Here is a 19378-nt window from a genome sequence, read left to right as displayed (position 1 = left end):
TTCCGACTGAGCAGACGCTGTGCTCCCCATCCTCCACATTAAAATATGGGGCTGCTTTGTCACAAACAGCTTGCTACACTTAAGGATTTTACTAATAAAACATAATGTTGTCTTAGATATTATGACTGTTGCCACAGCTGAACTGACTTGTCAAATCAATCCTAATATGGCTCCCACAGGCACATAAAAACCTTACTTAGCTATCAGTTATCCTAATCACTTTGTTCAGTTTAAGAATGCAATACTTCAAGACCAGCTCCTATTTATACATATATGCCTAGCCATTTAATAAAGTCTTGATTTATATAAATTGTTTAAAAAATATTTAGAGATGTAGTGTTTTAACATGTGTATGTCTGTGCATTCTTCCATATCAATATGTTGAAACATAGTTCAGGGTAGATGAGAGGACAGGGATGCTTAAAGTGGTGTGCCCACGAGAAATGTTCTTTTAAAGGCATTAACTGCAATGAGAGACAAGTCTGTGTCACCTAATCGTAAACTTACTGTCCCAACTCATCGCTGATCTCAAAGCCCATTAACTTCAACACTTATATGAAAAGTACAACGGAAAGACGCATGCAGTTAGGGGCAAGATGCGGACGAGGCACAGAGCACACGTGGACATGCAGCACCTTCTTCTGGACCTGGAGAGTCTAGAATGAACAATTGCCTTTCCTCCTGTTTGGAAACAAACCCACCTTCACATCTTCTTGTTTAAAGTTGTTGCTGAATATTTGTAATACTGTTTCAAAAGAGACTGTAAGAGGCAGCATGAAATTCTCAAATTCGTCCTCATCTTCGCCTATCAAAAAACACAAAAGGGTCACATTGGTTTAAATGCACGCTACTGTGTGTGAGCCTCAGCAGTGAGCGCTTCATGCAGGCAGAGAAATGTCTGGGGAAGGGTCGGCCTGCATTCACATCCTGCCCATTTTGTGCTTTGGCTCACTGACTATTCCGTTTTGCCTTCTCTTTTTGCACCAAATGAAATAGCAAAATTACTTACCAGACTTTTTTTTTTTTTTTTGGCTCTTTATTGGATCAAACAGACTCATGCCCCAGGCATGTCAGCCCTTCGCTTTTAGGGCCCCCAGAGCTTCCCTAATGTCCAAGGAAAGCCTCTTTCAAAGCCTCTGAGACAAGGATCTTTCCCCTTCTCTTTGGGTGCCAAGGCCCTAAAGGGCTCACGGACTCAGGTGTTCAGCTCTAAGTTATTATTCCCTTTTATTTATGCTCTTTTTTTATTAATTTGTTAACTAGATGGCAGGGAAACTTTTATCTGCCAAATAGGATGAGATCCCTCCTGGGTCATTTGGATTTTAAGTACATTCTCCATGGGTACACTTCCTCTTACACCAAACTTCCTTTTCTTTATAGAAAAGAGGAGGAGAGACATTTTCTATTGCTTTTTCATTTTAAAGGTTTCCTAAAAAATTCTGCAAAGTGGAGTCTTCATACATGGATATGCACAATTGACAATTTATGAAGTATTCTTTCAAAAGGGGTTTCTTTTAAGTGGGAGTTGACTCTCTCATTCATCCTATGTCACAGGGAACTAAGAGCCATAATTCACAGATGAAGACACAGGCAGAGGATGATTAGGTGACTTACTCAAGGTAGCGTATGCATTTGGAGTTGGAACTATATGGTCCAGGCCCCTGATTTCTATGCCGTTAGTTTTTGAATAGAGTACTAGAGAGGAAATGCGATCTCAGAGAGACCAGTGGTCCTCAAGTTTGGTCCTTGGCCTCACAGCATCAGCGTCACCTGAGAACTTGTTAGATGGACATTCCCATTTGCTGGATCAGAAACTCTGGGGTGGGATCCAGTGATTTTTGTTTGAAGACACTCTCCAGGTGATTCAGATGCATACAAATGTTTGAGAAACACTAGCCTATACATCATTCTGCAGATAAGGAAACTGAGGTCCAAGGCCACACACACAAATCAGGGCAGAACTGGCATCTTTTAAAAAATATACAAATATATTTTTATTGATTTCAGAGAGAGGAAGGGAGAGGGAGAGAGAGAGAAACATCAATGATGAGAGAGAACCATTGATCGGCTGCCTCCTGCACACCCCCTACTAGGGATCAAACCCACACCCCAGGCATGTGCCCTTGATGGGAATCAAACCCGGTACCCTTCAGTCCACAGGCTGATGCTCTATCCACTGAACCAGGTAGGGCAAATCGGCATCTTTTGACTTGGAGCAGGTGACCTGGCTGACCCCGGTCCTTTGCGGCTTTTCTTTTCCCTTTAACCATACATAATCTGTTTCTAGAGTCAAACAGAACCAGGACTTAGCTTTGTTCACAAAGAGATGTCAAAAGACCAACAAATCTTTCCTGGTATGCTGTTCTGGACAAGGGCCAGGATCCAAGGTGAAGGGTAAAGCAGATCAGATTATAATCCCTGCTCTGTCAATAGCTATGTGACCAATTACTCCTCTTAGATACACCCTCAGACAACTGATGACAACATTAGAAAGCTTTAGAGAAGCCATTCTTATTTTCCAAAGCCCAGGTCAAATGATCACTTTCCCAATGTCTGAGCTAACCTCCCCTGCAAGTACTCTGAGTCCCACTGCCCGTGTTCCCCCTTCTCCCTTCATTCCCATAGCATTTTCTCTGACTTTATGACATATTGCAATTATCAGTAGGCCTTGAATTGCAAGCGTTTAGGCATATAGCTGATAACAATACCAACAATACCACCTACACCATTCCACCATTACCACTGTTTGATGAGAGTTACCTTGGAGATTGAATGAGATAAAATTCATATGTGTATGTAAATTACTGACAACATCTTTGCTTTCACTTCCGGAGAGCTGAGACTGTGCATCTTTGCGTTTCTCAGTGAAGGAGAATCATGCAGGGAAGGCTCTGCATAAACAGAGCCTAGTTAACCACTAGTTAACTTTGGACATTCTGAGTCTCAGTTTTCTCATCTTCAAAATAAGGATGAAAATACCTAACTTTTAAGCTTAGTGTGAATATTAAATGTTGTAACACATGAAAAATAGAAGATTCTCAATAAACAGTAATGGTAGTACCAGTATTACAGTATTAGCACCTACAACAGTGCCTGCAAATATTAGGGAAATACTGTATTTGAATGAAAAGTAGTTGCTCAATAAAGGTGAGTTTTAAAACTCCCTTATTTTCTTAACACCTGACATAGAATAATACAGAAACTAATTGAAGTAAACATTATCAAACCCTTAAATATGTAATACACACACACTTTATTAAACTACTAGAGGCCCAGTGCATGAAATTCATGCACTTGGGGGGGGGGGTGTCCCTCAGCCCAACCTGCACCCTCTCCAATCTGGGACCCCTTGGGGGATGTCCGACTGCCAGTTTGGGCCTGATCCCTGTCGGACATCCCTCTCACAATCCGGGACTGCTGGCTCCCAACTGCTCGCCTGCCTGATAGCCCCTAACCGCTTCTGTCTGCTGGCTTGATCACCCCCTAACCACTTCCCTGCCAGCCGGATTGATGCCTAACTGCTCCCCTGCTGGCCCGATTGCCCCCAACTGCCCTCCCCTGCTGGCCTGGTCGCCCCTAACTGCCCTCCCCTGCCAGCCATCTTGTGGCAGTCATCTTGTGCCCATATGGGGGCAGCCATCTTGTGTGAGGGCGTGATGGTCAATTTGTATATTACCTCTATTATATAGGATATAATCTTACTGCTCTAGGATAAAGTATTTTCTTTAAAAAAATCTTTATTTTTGAAAGTATTACATATGTCCTCTTTTTTCCCTAAAGTATTTTCTAAATGTAGACTTGCACAAGGACAGTGACAATGGTCACTGCAGGCAGATGAGGGTGCAGGAAGGAGTGGACGCTCTGAAAGTTCTAAGCTTGGACCTTGGTTCTCCTGCTGTTAGCTGCCTGATTTTGGATAAAGTCGCTTCACTCATCTAAGCCTTAGCGTCATCCTCTGCAATTAAGAGACATAATATTTACAGTAGATCCCCTGATCTGTGTTTTCACTTTCTACAGTTTCAATTATCTGTGGTTAACCAAGGTCCAAAAATACTACATGGAAAATTCCAGAAATAAACAATTCATAAGTTTTAAATTGCATGCTGTTCTGAGAAGCATGATGCTATCCTGTGCCATCTTGCAGTGCCCTGCTCGGGACGTGAACCATCCTTCGTCTAGTGTATCTCTGCTGTACATGCTACCCATCCACAAGTCACTCAGGAGCCACTTTGGTCAGATCTACTATCACAGCATCACAGTGCTATGTCCAACTCACTCTTATTTTACTTAATAGGGACCCCAAAGTACAGGATTAGTGCTGCTGGCAATTTGGAGATACCAAAGAGAAGTGTAAGTTCTTGACTTAATAAAGAAAAAATATCATATGCTGAGGTTGCTAAGATATATATATAAAAGGCTAATATGCTAAGTGTCCCTCCCTCTGTCTGACCGATTACCATGACATGCACTATCACCGGGGGCAGGAGCTGCTGAGCTGCGATGACTTGGCAGCAGCGGTTCTTGGGTGACACACCCTGAAACCAGAGAGGTGGGAGCCCAATTCCTTGTAGGGCCGTGCAATTCCACCTTTGGCCATGGGTTTTATGTTGTTGCTGGGGCTCTGTTGCCCCGAATCTGGTTTACTGCCCACTGTGTTTGTGTTCCACATCCTGTACGACAACTTTGCAGAGCACCTTCTCACACCCCGGGACCCCTCGAGAGATGTCGGAGAGCTGGTTTTGGCCCAATCCCCACAGGCCAGGCTGAGGGACCCCACCTGCTGGAGGGACTCCACTCACTCCGCAGACGCCTTTTGAGCCCTGGTGCCACCAGGTACAGTCGGCCGGGGAGGGACCATGGGAGGTTGGCTCCAGGGCATGTCTGGCCCATCTAGCCCAGTCTTGCCCTGTCAACGACCTTCTAATTAATTTCCTTTCAATGTGAAAAAATCTGTGCATTGAGTCACTAGTCTATTATAAGAATGAATGTTCTATCCATGAAATTGTGAAGGGAAAAGAAATTCATGCTAGTTATGCTGTTAGACCTCAAAACAGCAAAAGTTACACTCATAGTGTATGATGAGTGCTTAAGATGGAGAAGGCATTAAACTTGTGGGTGGAAGGCATGAGTAGAAAATGTGTTCTGATTAATGGTGACGTGGTGCCCCAGAAAGCAAGGAGCCTACAGGAAGACTTCAGCAAGGGGTCCCGTGACACAGGTGACCACATTCACATAACTCTTATTACAGTACATTGTTCAGTTATAATTGTTCTATTTTATTATTCATTATTGTGGTGAATCTCTCACTAACCCTAATTTATAAATTAAACTTTATCATAGGTGTGTATTAAGGAACAAACATAGTATAGATAGAATTCAGTATTATCTGCAGTTTCAGGCATCCACTATGGGTCTTGGAACATATCCCGCACGTGTAAGGAGAGACTACTGTATTTCACAAAGTTAGCTGTAAGGATTAAATAAGAAAATATCTGTAAACCCCTTTGCTTAGTATTTGGCACTTAATAAATGATAGCTATTAGCATTTTTTGTTGTTTTGACTGCAGCCAATAATAATATGATGTAGTCAGTCTGGAAAACAGTTTGGTAGTTACTCAAAAAGTTAAACACACAATTGCCACTTGACTCATCAATTTTCTCCCAGATACATACCCCTGAGAACTGAAAGCCTATGTCCACACAAACACACACACGAAACTCATACGAGAAGGATCGTACAGCCAAAGGAAAAAGCAACCCGACTGCTATCAGTGATAAACGGAGACACACACTGTGGTCTGTTCATACGAAGGAATATTAGCCAGCCATAAAAAGCAATGAGGTACTGATACACCCTACAATATGGGTGAGCCTGGAAAACATGCTGTGTGAAAGAAGCCAGACAAAAAGGCCAGATTATAGGATTCCATTGACAGTAAATGCCTACAACGGGCAAATGCATAGCGACAGAAAGTAAATTAGCGGCTGTCAGGCTGGGGGGCAGGGGCAATGAGAAGAGACGACTTTAAGGAGCAGGGCTTCTTTCTTGGGTGATAACAATACTCTGAAATTAGATGTTGATGGTTGTGAAACTTTGTGAATATTCTAAATATACTAGTACTACTTAACTGTACACTTTAGAAGGGTGATTTTATGGTATTTAAATCTCAAAAAGATAAAAACCAAACCCCCAAAACCACCACCAATAAAAATCAGGATTTGGTTACCCTTCATCACCCCCTGAAATGTATGCAGAGCAGTGAGAATTTCATTTCCTCAAATTCAAATGCAAATAGCAACTGAATTACTGGGGGGTGGGGCGTAGCCAAGGAGAAGTAATGAAATAATCGTGGTAATAATAAATGATGGTAACCAACTATGATGATAGTTACTAGGATTTACTATATGGCAGGTTGAGTAATGGCTCTTCAATGATGTCCATTTGCTTCTAATCCTTGGCATCTGTGAATATTTTGGGTTCTACGACAAAAGGAGTTAAGGTTGCCAATCAATGGACTTTAAAATAGAAGATTATCCTGGGTTATGCAGGTGGGTCCCATGTAATCACAAAGGTCCTTGGAAGTATTAGGAGAGCCGGGGGGAAGCCAGAGAGAAGGCAGTACGAGGACTTGGTCCGATGTTGTTGGAGAAACAGGCCATGGGCCCTCCTTGACTTAGTCCATTGAGACCCATTTCGGACTTCTGACCTCCAGAATTGCAAAGTAATAAATTTGCAACACTGAAGTCATCAAATTTGTTACAGTGGTAACAGGAAACTAATATAGTCAGTAAATGTCTAATGCCTCTGTTCCAACTAAGGAGAACTGAGAGGAGAGACACAAGGAGATTCAGAGGCAGCGAGTGAGAAAGGAATCCGCTTAGAACCAATCCCTGGGGTAATCTCGGAAGAGTGGCCCGTTGCGCAGGTGCAGGCCCACACCGCCTGCTCTTCCTCGCCAGTGCTTCCGAGGACAGCACCTTAATGCCCTAGACAACAGGTCTTGAGAAATGCGCTTAGCTAGATCCCAGAATGGGGTTTTCATTTCAGTTTCCTTCCAAACTGCCTTGGAGTCCTGGCAGGCTTTGAAATGACCTGTGGCTTCAGGCAGGGCAGGAAGCTGAAGGTGCCCTCAGCTTGTGCCCCAGCACTGAGGGTAGAGCAGCTGCAGTATGGGCACTGAACTTGCACTGTATTGAGGTCCCAGGGGCAGTCAGTGTCCCTAATAGTGCTGACAATAAATATTTGTGTCTCAACTAATATACACGGAGCACTTGTTTTGTGATAGGAACTGCCCCAGGCCCTTTGCACACATCTTTATCTGACCTAAGCCGCATGACTCTTCAAGGGACATATATCCATTTACCAGATGAAAAAACAGAGGCTCCCTTTAACTCCTCTCCCCAGGGAACCAGAATGTTTATTTTAGCTCCCAGAGGAAAACTCCAGTACCCACTGCAGACTAGTGTACGCCTTCCCTAAGAAAGCTACCTTCCAGTTTCATCCCTGAGGCACCTTATTCCCTGGAGTGCTACCTCAAAACCAGGTAAGTTATTAAAACTGGATCTGGACTTAATGGGCTGCTTTCTGCCTACAGGGCCAGCTAATTAGTCTTAATGATCTCATTATAGATTCCAAGTATTTCCAGCTGCTTCTTTACCCCTTATTGCCCCCCCAACCCCCAACGTCTACTTTCCAGATAGTCTCTGCCAAGTCATGGACACAAGTGATATGTCGATGCAGTCTTCCCACCTATGAGAAACGTTAGCTACTTCTGATCAAGCTTCTCACTTGCTGGATCCTCTGGCTATCTCCCTTTGTGTTCCTTTATCTATGAGAAAAAAAAAGTGCTTTGCCCAATCATTAGACATAAGGACACATTTTAAAAACTATTTGACTTTCACTGATCATAGGGCTGTAATATACCTATATAGGGCAAATAAATACGAATCTGTTTATTTGATAGAAGCTGGGAAAGTAATCCCTTCTCCCTTCTTCTCACTGCCCGCAAGCCTCAAATCAATCATTCAGTTCAAATAGTTCACCTAAAAATGAAGAAGCGTTATTTTTCTTAATTGATTAAGAAGTAAAAGGTGAAGTAACAGCTTAGCAAAAGTGAATGAGGATGTGTGGTCAGAGGGCTACAATGTACGTGACTGACCTTGGGCACGTCTTTTAATCTCTGTACCTCACCTGTCTAACAGGTAAACAATGTAATATCTATTTCATGTCGGCTGTTCTGAGGATCAAACAGTATAATGTATGTGAAAAGGTTTGCCAACTGTAAATGTGTAAACATGTTAGTTATTATTACTAAAGGAAAGTTTCCTTCCTCTGTATTTTTACTTCTATCTTTAGTAGCTATTTCTAGAATAGTCTTCCTTTCTTATTCAACTCATTTACTTGTTATTTAATATTTCTCAAATGTAAGCTAGAGACATCTTCAGGTGCCAAGTACCTGCCATTAGCCACAAAGGTGGATGGATGCTATGCTACCTTCATCCCGATAGAGAGAACTGTCTCTTCGTGACTATAAACTGTATTTTCATATTAGCATCTCCATGATCATGAAAACATATAACTGTATCTTAGAGTTTGAATATCTGAGGGAAGCATGCTTCTTATCTGAGCAGTTCAAGATAAGGCTCATAAAATGTCCAAGGAAAGCAACTGTCACTGAACTGAGTATTTCTGAATGTGTGGCTGGTAGAAACCTAATTTGCAATGAATATTTAGTTCTCCATAAAACAAAAAGCCTTGTTACTGCTCTTTTCCACACTTCCCCTCTCCAGTATTTGTCAACTGACTTCACCTCCTTTCAAATTAAACAAAATAGAAGGTTTTTATTTATTCCAGTATTTTAGACTGAACAGCTCCCTGGAGGTTCTCCATTTACTGGCTTGGGTAATACTATCTTTGCTTTAGTTTATTAGATTGACAAAGTTAATTTAAAAATAACCTAGGGAACTTTAAGTGATTCTTGGAAGGGCTAACATGCATGCACATATGGTCGGTCACCCATTTCCTTCTGTGTATAACTTACCTCACGAAGGGAATTTATGTAGATTCATAATTTCTTAGAATACAAAAAATATGTTGCCAACATGAAACATCATCATTCTGATGATGAAATGCTTTCAATTCTTTACTCCATCTAGTTTAGACAAGGAGCAATTTGATAAAATCCTCGTACAACTGTTTATTGCCAACGCTCCCCCACCCCATTTTCATCTGAAATACAACCTGGGGCACATAGCATCTGATTAAATTCATACAAAGCACAAATTATTGAACAGAAACCAAGATGCATTTCAAAGTAAGTATCAATTAATGTGACACCCAATTTCTAATCACTTCAATGTGCAAGGCTGATACACAAAACATATCTAATTTATTCTGTAGAATTCAATTAGAATATATTTTATATTTCTATCCAAGAATCACATCCAATGGTTTGCTAGCAGGTTGGTTAGGTGTTTTTTCCTAGTAGAGTCTTACCAAAAAAGAAAAATAATCAGTGTTATAAGTAGTTCCTCCTCAAATGTTTCTTCATTTAATTTGAGACAGATTCTCATTACCTAATATTTTTCTTCTTTCTTTAATACATGGATCTGTGCTGCTCTTGGGAAGAGCACGCTCTCTTTTCTCCAGGTTTCTGTGACAGTGAACACAGGATAGAAAACCATAAAACCATACACACAGGGATCCTACAGCCTAGTTTGTGAGACAAGGCTTCAAAGAATAAAACTGTTCAACAACACCCTACAAGTGATCGTCTGCGAAGTAGCAACACTTTTTCTCTTCAACAGAAAACAACAAACAACTGATCCAGCACAAGAGTGGCCAAGCACAGCTGATCACTGTGCAAGCAATCAGCCATTGGTCAAAGCTACTCCTAGAGAACCCGACAGGCAGCTGGCTCCAGGGCCCAGGTGATGGCATCTTGGTCACAGTGCACTTGTGTGTCCTGCTTCTCACCAGAACTTACTGAGTGCTTACAATGTAGAGATACTGAGATTGGGCCAGAAAGCCTGGGCAAGACAAAGCCCATAAACTGAAGGAGTTCAACATGTTTTGGGAAGAAGAGCCGCTCTGGTTCTTAATGAGGGAAAGAAGCCTTGATGCTTTATACCACAAACCATCACCTGATGCTTACAATATACATTATTTTAAAAGCAAAAACACTGATAAGGAAAGAATTTCTTTTAAAAAAATGTACAAGTTCCAGGAGTGCAGCTGCTTTTGTTTTTCATTTTATCTATATCCAATTCAATTATTTATATGTAGTACCTACCATGTACAGGTACTTCCACATAGCCTTTTTTTAATTTTTTTTCTATTTCTTACAATGTATCTAAAAAGTGCTTGCAATCCTATATAATAAAAGGCTAATATGCAGAATGACCAGTTGCTATGATGCACACTGACCACTAGGGGGCAGATGCTCAATGCAGAAGCTGCCCCCTGGTGGTCAGTGCACTCCCACAAGGGGAGCACTGCTCAGCCAGAAGCCGTGAGCCGGGTTCATGGCTGGTGAGTGCAGCAGCAGTGGTGGGAGCCTCTCCTGCCTCTGCAGCAGCACTAAGGATGTCCAACTGCTGGCTTAGCCCCGCTCCCCATGCCTAAGCCGTCAGTCGGACATCCCCCAAGGACTCCTGGACTATGAGAGGGTCCAGGCCAGGCTGAAGGACCTCCCCCCGCACCCCCCCAGAATGCATGAAATTTCATGCGCTGGGCCTCTAGTATAACAATTATTTACCTTAAAAAAACTAACTAAAAAAAAAAAATCAATGTATACTTTATATTGTTATGGGTTAAATATTTCAAAGAAATCTGGTGAAAGCTAAAAAGTCCTACTACTTATTCAAAATTATATACGTTTACTTCAATTTCTCAGACCTCACAGTTAACACTAAGCACATATAGAAGTCATCTTCAAAAGGGGGGTGTGCAATGCCAGGCACTTCTGGGCATCACCAGGTCTACCAACTGTCAGTGCATTAAGTTAGCTGTGCTGAGAGCACTCACAGTGTTGTCCTGTTTTTTAAGCGACCCCAGATTTATGGGGGTTCTTATCTATGTTGACCTCATGAAAAAGGACCTCAGTCCATTCCATTGCTAGGTCCTGAAGATGTGGGTGACAGGGTCCTACTTCTAGGAAACCTCCTCCAGGTGGTTCTCTGTAACTTTGGTCTCCCCATTTCTTTCATTCTATCCAAGAGAGTCATCCAAAGAGCATGTATAAGGCTTGGTAAAGAATTCAGTCTAGACAAGGGATTCATCATCATCTTTAATGCTTAAGCAACCAGGAAGCAAGAGGGCAAGCTCCTTGAGGGCAGGGGCCAATATGGCAAGGTCTTTGTGGTGCCCTCAGAGCTCAGCACAGTGTGCCCTCTAACTGATTACTGAGAACAAGGACAGTATACCTGGCCTGCTCCTCTTCTCTCCAAGGCAGCAGCCAAGACGTAGCACAGGCCAGTGTGCAGTATGCAAAGCTGTCACTCAGCTGGATCTCCCACTGGCCTGGTAGCAGATGACTGGGTTTTGCATGCCTGGTTTACACTCTTCAAATATTTATAGACAGTTCCCTTTGCCTCTAGCCCTAGTTGTCACTTAGCCAAGTTATACATACATGGCCCTTTTAATCTTTCCTTAGAAATCAATCCTGCTCAGCTCCTTAATCATCCTAGTTGCATTTCTCTCAAGTTTTGGCTGTTCGTTTTTCTGGTAATTTATTCTGTTGAAATGCATAAAAATAATACAGGTGTGAAGCAGAGAAGGTCTTGGTCACCTTCCAATTACGAAGATCAGTGCCTTTTACATGCAAAATAAAATTATTCAACCTCTTTCCTTTTGTATGATCACTTTTTAAAAATTCGTATTTAAGATGATGGATTAATGAATACATTGTAAAAGAAAGGAAGAAAAGATATCAGTATTATACTCTCAGAATATCATCCTCTCTCTCTCTCTCTCTCTCTCTCTCTCTCTCTCTCTCTCTCGTCTATAAACTGATTAACTTAACCTGCAGCATTCAGACATGGAGAACAATGGGAATCGAGAGTAATGTGGTCCCCACAGAGAGGTGTAATGTTCCTCCCTAAGGTGCCCTCTTCCTGCGGATACTTCTGGCTAACGTTAGCTTTCAATGAAAAAATTAAACACGAGTTAATTTCTCCCATTATAAAAGTAGTACATTAAAGAAAATTTTAGGTAATCAGAAATGAGGAAATGTTACTTATAGTCCACGACTCAAAGACAACATTTAACATTTTTGAATAATTTCATTTAAGTCTTTTTTGATGTATTGTTCCTCCCCCTCCAATAGGCTTGATCATACCATTTGCATAGTGTAATAACTTGCTTTTCCCACTTACTATTATAAGAGACATGTCATGTCTTGCATTGTCTTCAAATTGTTATTTTTAATGACCATATATTACTCCATCAAGTAAGTGGGTGTGCCTAATTTTACAATTCCCTATGTTAGACATTTACATTGTTTCTATATTTTCTTTAGATTAAATGTCATTATAAAGAAAATCTTTGTGTGAAAAGCTTTTCTGTATTTAAGATTGTTCTTAGATTCCTAGCAGTAAAATTAATGTTCCAAAGGACACCCGGAAAATAAATGTAGAGGAAGTAAAGAATTAATGCAAGTACTACTTGAAGTGAAAAATACCACCTTAAGTACAAAGATTTGTCTTCTGGTTCTAATGTTAACAAGTGAGCGCTCAAATCTTAGAAAGCTGTAGAAAACTGCTGGAGGTGGCAAATGTGATAAGTTAAATGTGGTCCTCGCAAGCATTTCCCGTCTTTATCCACAGGTATACTGGTAATCCTTATCATGTCAGCTCAAATTCTTACCCTTACCTAGATCTACCATCAGAAGGCGAGTGAGGGCTGTGTAGAAGGTTGTTCGGCACCTGAAGTCACTGAGCCTGTTACTGTCACTGATGCCGAGGAAGGGGAAGTGTTCACTCTAATGAAAGCAAAAGAGCAGCCAAGTTACAAACGCTTTACCTAAGCCACTTGGAAATTCCAGTCATTAATGAGAGGAAATCAGACTCACCGTGTGATTTTTTAGCATGAACTTCACAGCATCTATCTTCACCAGTTTTTTTAAGAGGATATAGGTAACAGAAGTTAAGGAATTTGGCGAAATATAACTGTCTTATCAACAGGTAATAATTCACAAAGTGACAATGAATTACAATGGCACCAATGCCTACTTATGAGGAATAAATATTATTTTGAAAGAGTAGTCCTAGAGAAATGTCCTTCAGTCTGTTAAGAATGGCAATCTATTATTAACCAGTGCAATTACTTTTCTCATCTTATACATGTTCTCGTCCTGGAGAGGAAGAATTAATTTTATAATTAAGACAAGAACTTCTTTACTATTAAAGCCTTCGTAGTGGAAAATTAAAACTGACCTTTTTTTTTTTTTACATTTTTGATGTAATGTGAGAACTTCCCTTTACTTAATATTACTTCATAATAAAATAATGATAAAAGACCCATAATAGGCTATCAAGAAGGAGAAAAATGTTCAATTCTAAGAAACAATGAGCTCAAGTTAGAAACTTAAGGAAAGTCTGCTTCAGATGAAGGAGATGGGAATACAGCCAGGAGGACGTAGCAGACTGCACGTTATCAAGGACTGAAGGTCAGGCTTAGAGCGCCTAACATTTCTCAAGTATCTATTGCGTGCAAGGAATTTTATGTGTAACTCACCTAATCTTCACAATTAGAGTGCTAAATATTATTTATTATTCCTAATCCATAGGTAAAACGAGCACAGAGAAATTAAGTTACTTGCCTAAGGTAACACAGTTATGGATGGACAGTGCTGAGATCTGAACTGAGGTTTGACTCCAAAGACCACGTTCTTTCTACTGTACTGAACCATCATCCGAACAGTTCAACGCATGACGAGAACATTACAAAATCATACGCATGATCACAGGCCTAAAGAATTTCTGGTTAACGCTGTCATCAAAACACCCTCTTTGTTTACTTTCTCCAGTCACATGTTTTCTGCTACAGCCCGGGCCTCTCTGGGTCGATCCCTGCCTACTTACTCATGCCCTTCTTGCAGGCTATAACAACCTTAAATGGCACTACCATTCATGTTCCCATGAAAACGCTGACTATTTCCCTTCACATCGTCTCCAAGTATAGAACTCTCTCTGTTGCCTCCGTACAGGGACACTGAAATCTAACTCGAGATTTTAGTCACTCAGCTGTGGATGTAAAAGAGTAGAAACACATTGGAACACAAGTCAGGAAGCCTGGGCTTTCAGCTTAACTACACCATTCAGTGGGCCGGGTGTGCCTGAGCACCATACTCAGCCACTCTGAGTCTTACTTTCCCCCTCCAACGAGTGAGGATGAAACCTATGCTCAAGTTGTCTGTCTTACAGGATTGTTGTGAGGATCAAATGATGAAAATGTCTTTTTCAATTTTAAACCAGGAAAGAAGACACAAAGATACAGGGAATCAACGTTTACAGAATGTTTACTACTTACAAGGTTGATTCTCACAATCCCATGAGATAGGTAGTATCGCTTCTATTTTTCAGATGAAAAAACAAATCAAAAACATTAAATAGAACTTTCCAAGAGAAACGACCAGTATGACTTAGATCCAAGTCCCCTGGACTCTAAAGCCACCATTCCAGCGGCAGATGAGGCATGCACATCTGCTCACCTCCACGTCAGGACGCTCTCTAGGGACAGGGCCGCATCTATGTGCTCTCCTCCTCACACTGTGTTCAGTGGGTGCTCAATGAACTGAGTGTTTCTGGCAGACTGAAGGGCAAGGGGATCAGGGCTGACAGGTAGCGGGTCTTTCCCTGACTACGAAGCTGCCTATTTGATTTTTTCCCGGTGTAAATCACTGAGCAGAAGAACTGCCACTCAAACTTTACTCAGTTAAACAGGGTGGGGGTCAATAAACTAAGAAATACCTTAAGTAATTATCAAATACAATTCTCTTAGAATTGCCAAGTTAAAACTGACAGGGTCTGTAGGTAATCAGGATGCTGCCATTAATAGGAAATTCCTATCAGTGCTGCTAATAAACAGCAAGTCCTGTTCTGACAACAGAATATTTATGGGAGCAATAAACAGAACATTCACAGGAAGACTCTTGTCTGCCAAAGACACACTTTCTGCAGAACTGCATCTGTGCACTTTGAACCAAGGCCAGCCTCACTGCCTTTTAATTATATTCTAAAGAACACATGATTAAGAGTAAATATTGTTTCAATAAAGAAAAAAATGAGAGCTCATCAGAATATTTATATTCCCTTACAGGAATTCAATTCAAAGCTAGTTATGGTCCTTAAGAGGGTCTGTAATGTTTTAAAACAACAACAACAACAACAACACACAAGGCAAATGGAGCCCTGACCAGGTGGCTCAGTTGTTTGGAGTATCGTCTCATATACCAAAAGGCTGCAGGTTCGATTCCCAGTCAAGGCGTGTACGTAGGCTGTGGGTTCGATCCCCCATCAGGGTGTGTACAAGGGGCAGCCGATGGATACTTCTCTCTCACATTGATGTTTCTCTCTCCTTCTCTCAACATATCCTCGGGGGTGAGGACTAAAAATAAAAAGGCAAATGGCTAATCATATTATGATTTTTATACTTTTATTGTATTCTTTTCTAGGATTTTATAAGTTGCACCATTTTAGTTGGTGGGAGCATTTTAGCTGCGTGGCTTTCTGAATAGCACATTACAGTGAATGTGATGATGGCGGCTAACAGCAACAGCAGGAGTCTAGAGACATGAGTAAGAGAATTCAGGAAAGGTCACACACAAAACATGTAATGGTAAAACCAAGATTCAAGTCCAACTTTGACTGTCAAGTATAAGTTCTTTTTACTAAGTTAAATCATATCCATTTGATTTGAAAGAGACCAGTGATTCTCCACCACAGACTATAAGCTTCTTGAGACACAACTGAAGCTGTAACTAAGTCCCAGGGGGAACAGGGAAACTGTTCTTTCAGGAAGGAACCAATTCATTAATGAACTTCCATCACATCCAGACTGAGCAAACTCCATTGCTATTCAGAAAGACAAGATGCTGAAAAATATCTTCAACTGTAAGACATCTGATTTACAGAAGTCTTAAAATGTGAAGAAATTTCTGTGTGAGAATCAAAGGAATAGTGTAATAATATGATATTCATTCACCAAGTACAAGAGGATGGATGATGGCATTAATCTAGTCGATTATTTAAAAGTCATATATGTTTACAAACAGTTTTTGTAGATAGAATTAGACGCCGATGATAAAAGAGAGTTCACGGATAAGAAAATTACATGTTTGAACATATTGTAGATAGGTACAAAGTATAGTTACTGAACTATTGGTTCAGTTATTTCACAAACAGGGTTATGCCAATAAACCCTACTAAACTAAAAACTCCAAATAGGTGTAACCAAAATGAAGCATCTTAAGGGATACTAAAAATCACATACAAGGAAGAGGGGTTCAAGGCTCAGTCACCCAATAAGAGGGGTAGCAATATGTTCAAGTGCCCTATAATAACTTATAACCTCACCAGAGAGAGAACTGGCCAAAACCAAGTTATATTATATTCATCCTCATATATACAGATAAGAACTAGGTTTTCAGGAACATTAAGAAAATTAAAGATGATAGGAATGAAAATGAAGGGCTTGCTATTTAGTGAGCACCTACGGCATGATAGGGTCAGTAATACCAGGTGCTTTATTTTTGTTAGATAGCACAAATATATCGTTATATATTTATTATTTTATTTAATCCATATAAAATCCTAAGAGATAGATAATATTCCCTTTCTACAGATGAAGAAATTGAGCCTCCAGAGAAATTACATGACTTGTTCACGTTCTTTCAGTTAACACAGTGACTAAGGATTGGAACTATTTCAGGATGGCTTTACTAAGTCTTCAGCAAGACCTAAAAAAAATTTAAAAGACATCAAACTGAGTTATGATGGGTCAAATGAGGAGAACAGCATAGGTGGTGATTCAGTGAAAGACCATGAAAGGTGTCAAGGGGGAGGTAAAATGAATTTCCCTGGCCCAAGGAAAAGTATCAAGTACAAATTGTGGTTGAGTGGTGGATCAGAAATTAGTTATGGGAACTCAATAAGTCAAGTACCATTAAAGGACTCAAGTTCAAATCAATATTTTACGTTGACCTGAGAAGCAAGTAGAAGGAATTCTGGGCTTTTGGGAAGATAAATGATCAGATTAAAACAATACTCAAGGAAGGTAATCTTGTGAGGCAAGAATTTAAAGAACTGCGTGAAGGTCTGAATAAGCTGGCTACAGAAGAGTAGAAAGGACTTTCACACTTGATCCTAGTATAAAAGCAAACAGAGCAGATAAATTATGGGATGCCTTTTCCATGGATGATAGAGACAGAAAACAGAAAAATAAATCAACATTTCTTTTGATGAGAAATGTTAATAGATGTAAGCCTGAGGGATGTATGCTGAAGCTAGTTTTATTTAACATTCTCAAAGCCATCTGGAAATGGTGGTATTCATTGAAATAAAGCAATACATTTTAATACTGTTTCACCAAAGCAGAACTACTACTGGTTATTACTAAGTATTTCCTGTAACAGACATTCCTTCTATCCTTCACCCTTATTTTATTCTAGACTTTTGCTTCATTTCTCATCCTCTACTCTTTCCTGTCCCTCACCTCATTCAGTATGCACCCCAGGGGTGGGAAGATCGGTGACAGGGTGAGGATGTCTGGTTTGCATGTTACTTGCATGCTTAACAATTTATGTTTAGCTATGTCTAAATGACCTTGACTAAAAAGAGCTCACTAAAAGCCAAACCAAAATGTCACATACCCACATTATGTTTAATGTGTAGATTTTCAGAAATTTAGTATGTAGTTTATTTGAGTCCAATTTAAAAAAAAAGGAACTCTGTTGATAATACTGTGGGAGGGAAAAAAAGCCACATGCTAACCTGACAAGCTCAGGGAAGGCCTGCATGGCAGTCTTACAAACTTAAAGACCTAAAGTAACCACAAAGTATGGTCTGAAATTAAAACTTTAACTAAAAGCAGTTATGGTGGGTAGTCATGTCCTGGGCCGGTATTTTCCTTGACAAGGTCAATCTTTACCTTAACTGAGCCTATTGTCTTTTCGCATCTATGACAACATATCCTTGAAATGTCTCCATTAACTTGTGATTTCCCTTTTCTGGACTCCTTGGGCACAACCTAATGTGCCTGGGCCCAGGACCGGTACCACACATTCCTTCATTGTTATTGTTATCATGTTAACTGTTGACTGTTAACTATCCTGCATTCACCTAAGTATGTGTCTATCATTTTACTTTTTATCCAATCCCAGGGGTCCCCCCACTCGCTCTCCCCCCCACCTCCCGTTTTGCTTTCTCCGGCCTCTCTAATCTATCACCAATGGATTTCTTGTAACCCACCTACATCCCCTCTTTGATTCCAATGTATAAAAATAGATGAAAGACCGCCATTCTCCAGAGCATTATCTCAATCAGCTGAGGTTCTGCTTCCCGGCAATTGTTGACAGTTTGGCTCAAATATACGCACAAAAATTCTTTACAGGTTTGAATGTTTTTACCTTAACAATACAATCTTCTTTGAGCTCTTAGTAGAAATATAGGAAAGGAAGTCTGGAATCAGAATCAGTTCTGTGAAGGCAGGGACTGTGTCTCATTTGTCCTTCTGCCCTGTGCTGAGCAAATGCTTAATTAATATTTGCTAATTGAAAGAGGCTAGTAAGATAAAGTAAATCATTAAGATGAGTATGGAATTAAATTTAAAAATCACTATTTTATTCTTGCTCAAGATTAAATCTAAATAAGGATGTTCTAGTTTATTGCACTTAAAAGACAAATGAAGCTGGAAGAGGTTTGGGGCTGAAAAATAAAATCAGGGTGACTAGTTTGGACAGGAAATAAGACGCTGTGGCTTGCAAACATGAAAACCATTGAAATAAACTAACAGATAAGTAGATCTAAGATGCACATGGGTAGGAATTATATTCACCAAATCCTGGGGTACAGGAACTTGCACACGGTCCTGCCTTTGTTTCAATGCTTTGCTACTGAGGTTTTGAAATTCTTAATAACTTAGGAACAAGGCACCCCACATGTTCATTTTGTCTGGGCCCGGTCAATTATGTAGTGGTCTTGGAGCAATATGGATAAGTTATTAATCCTACGAACTGTTGACGTTAAGAGTAACAACAGGGTAAAAATGAGTTTGGATACTTTCATGAATTAATGTAGAAGTCTTTTATGGGGTCTGTTTTAAAAAGCTAAAGATATTTTTGGGTTTTCTTAAAGCTCTGAGGATGATGTAATAAGGGCA

At 40.4% G+C, this 19378-nt stretch overlaps 1 protein-coding gene across 1 annotated transcript in view; it reads right to left on the bottom strand.

Moving 5' to 3' along the window:
• RANBP17 (RAN binding protein 17) overlaps positions 1-19378 on the bottom strand; it is a 225486-nt gene that overhangs the window by 61997 nt on the left and 144111 nt on the right. Inside the window, exons 19-21 of the mRNA XM_006765451.2 lie at positions 13071-13134; positions 12872-12980; positions 702-805 (exon numbers count right to left, since the gene is read on the bottom strand). Of these exons, the coding sequence (XP_006765514.1) occupies positions 702-805; positions 12872-12980; positions 13071-13134 (277 nt within the window). The remainder of the gene's footprint in view (positions 1-701; positions 806-12871; positions 12981-13070; positions 13135-19378) is intronic.

Source organism: Myotis davidii, unplaced genomic scaffold, assembly GCF_000327345.1.
Source record: "Myotis davidii unplaced genomic scaffold, ASM32734v1 scaffold399, whole genome shotgun sequence".
NCBI classification, from domain to species: domain Eukaryota; kingdom Metazoa; phylum Chordata; class Mammalia; order Chiroptera; family Vespertilionidae; genus Myotis; species Myotis davidii.
The sequence above is the reverse complement of the archived record's forward strand: the minus strand, read 5'-3'. Positions and strand labels throughout refer to the sequence as shown.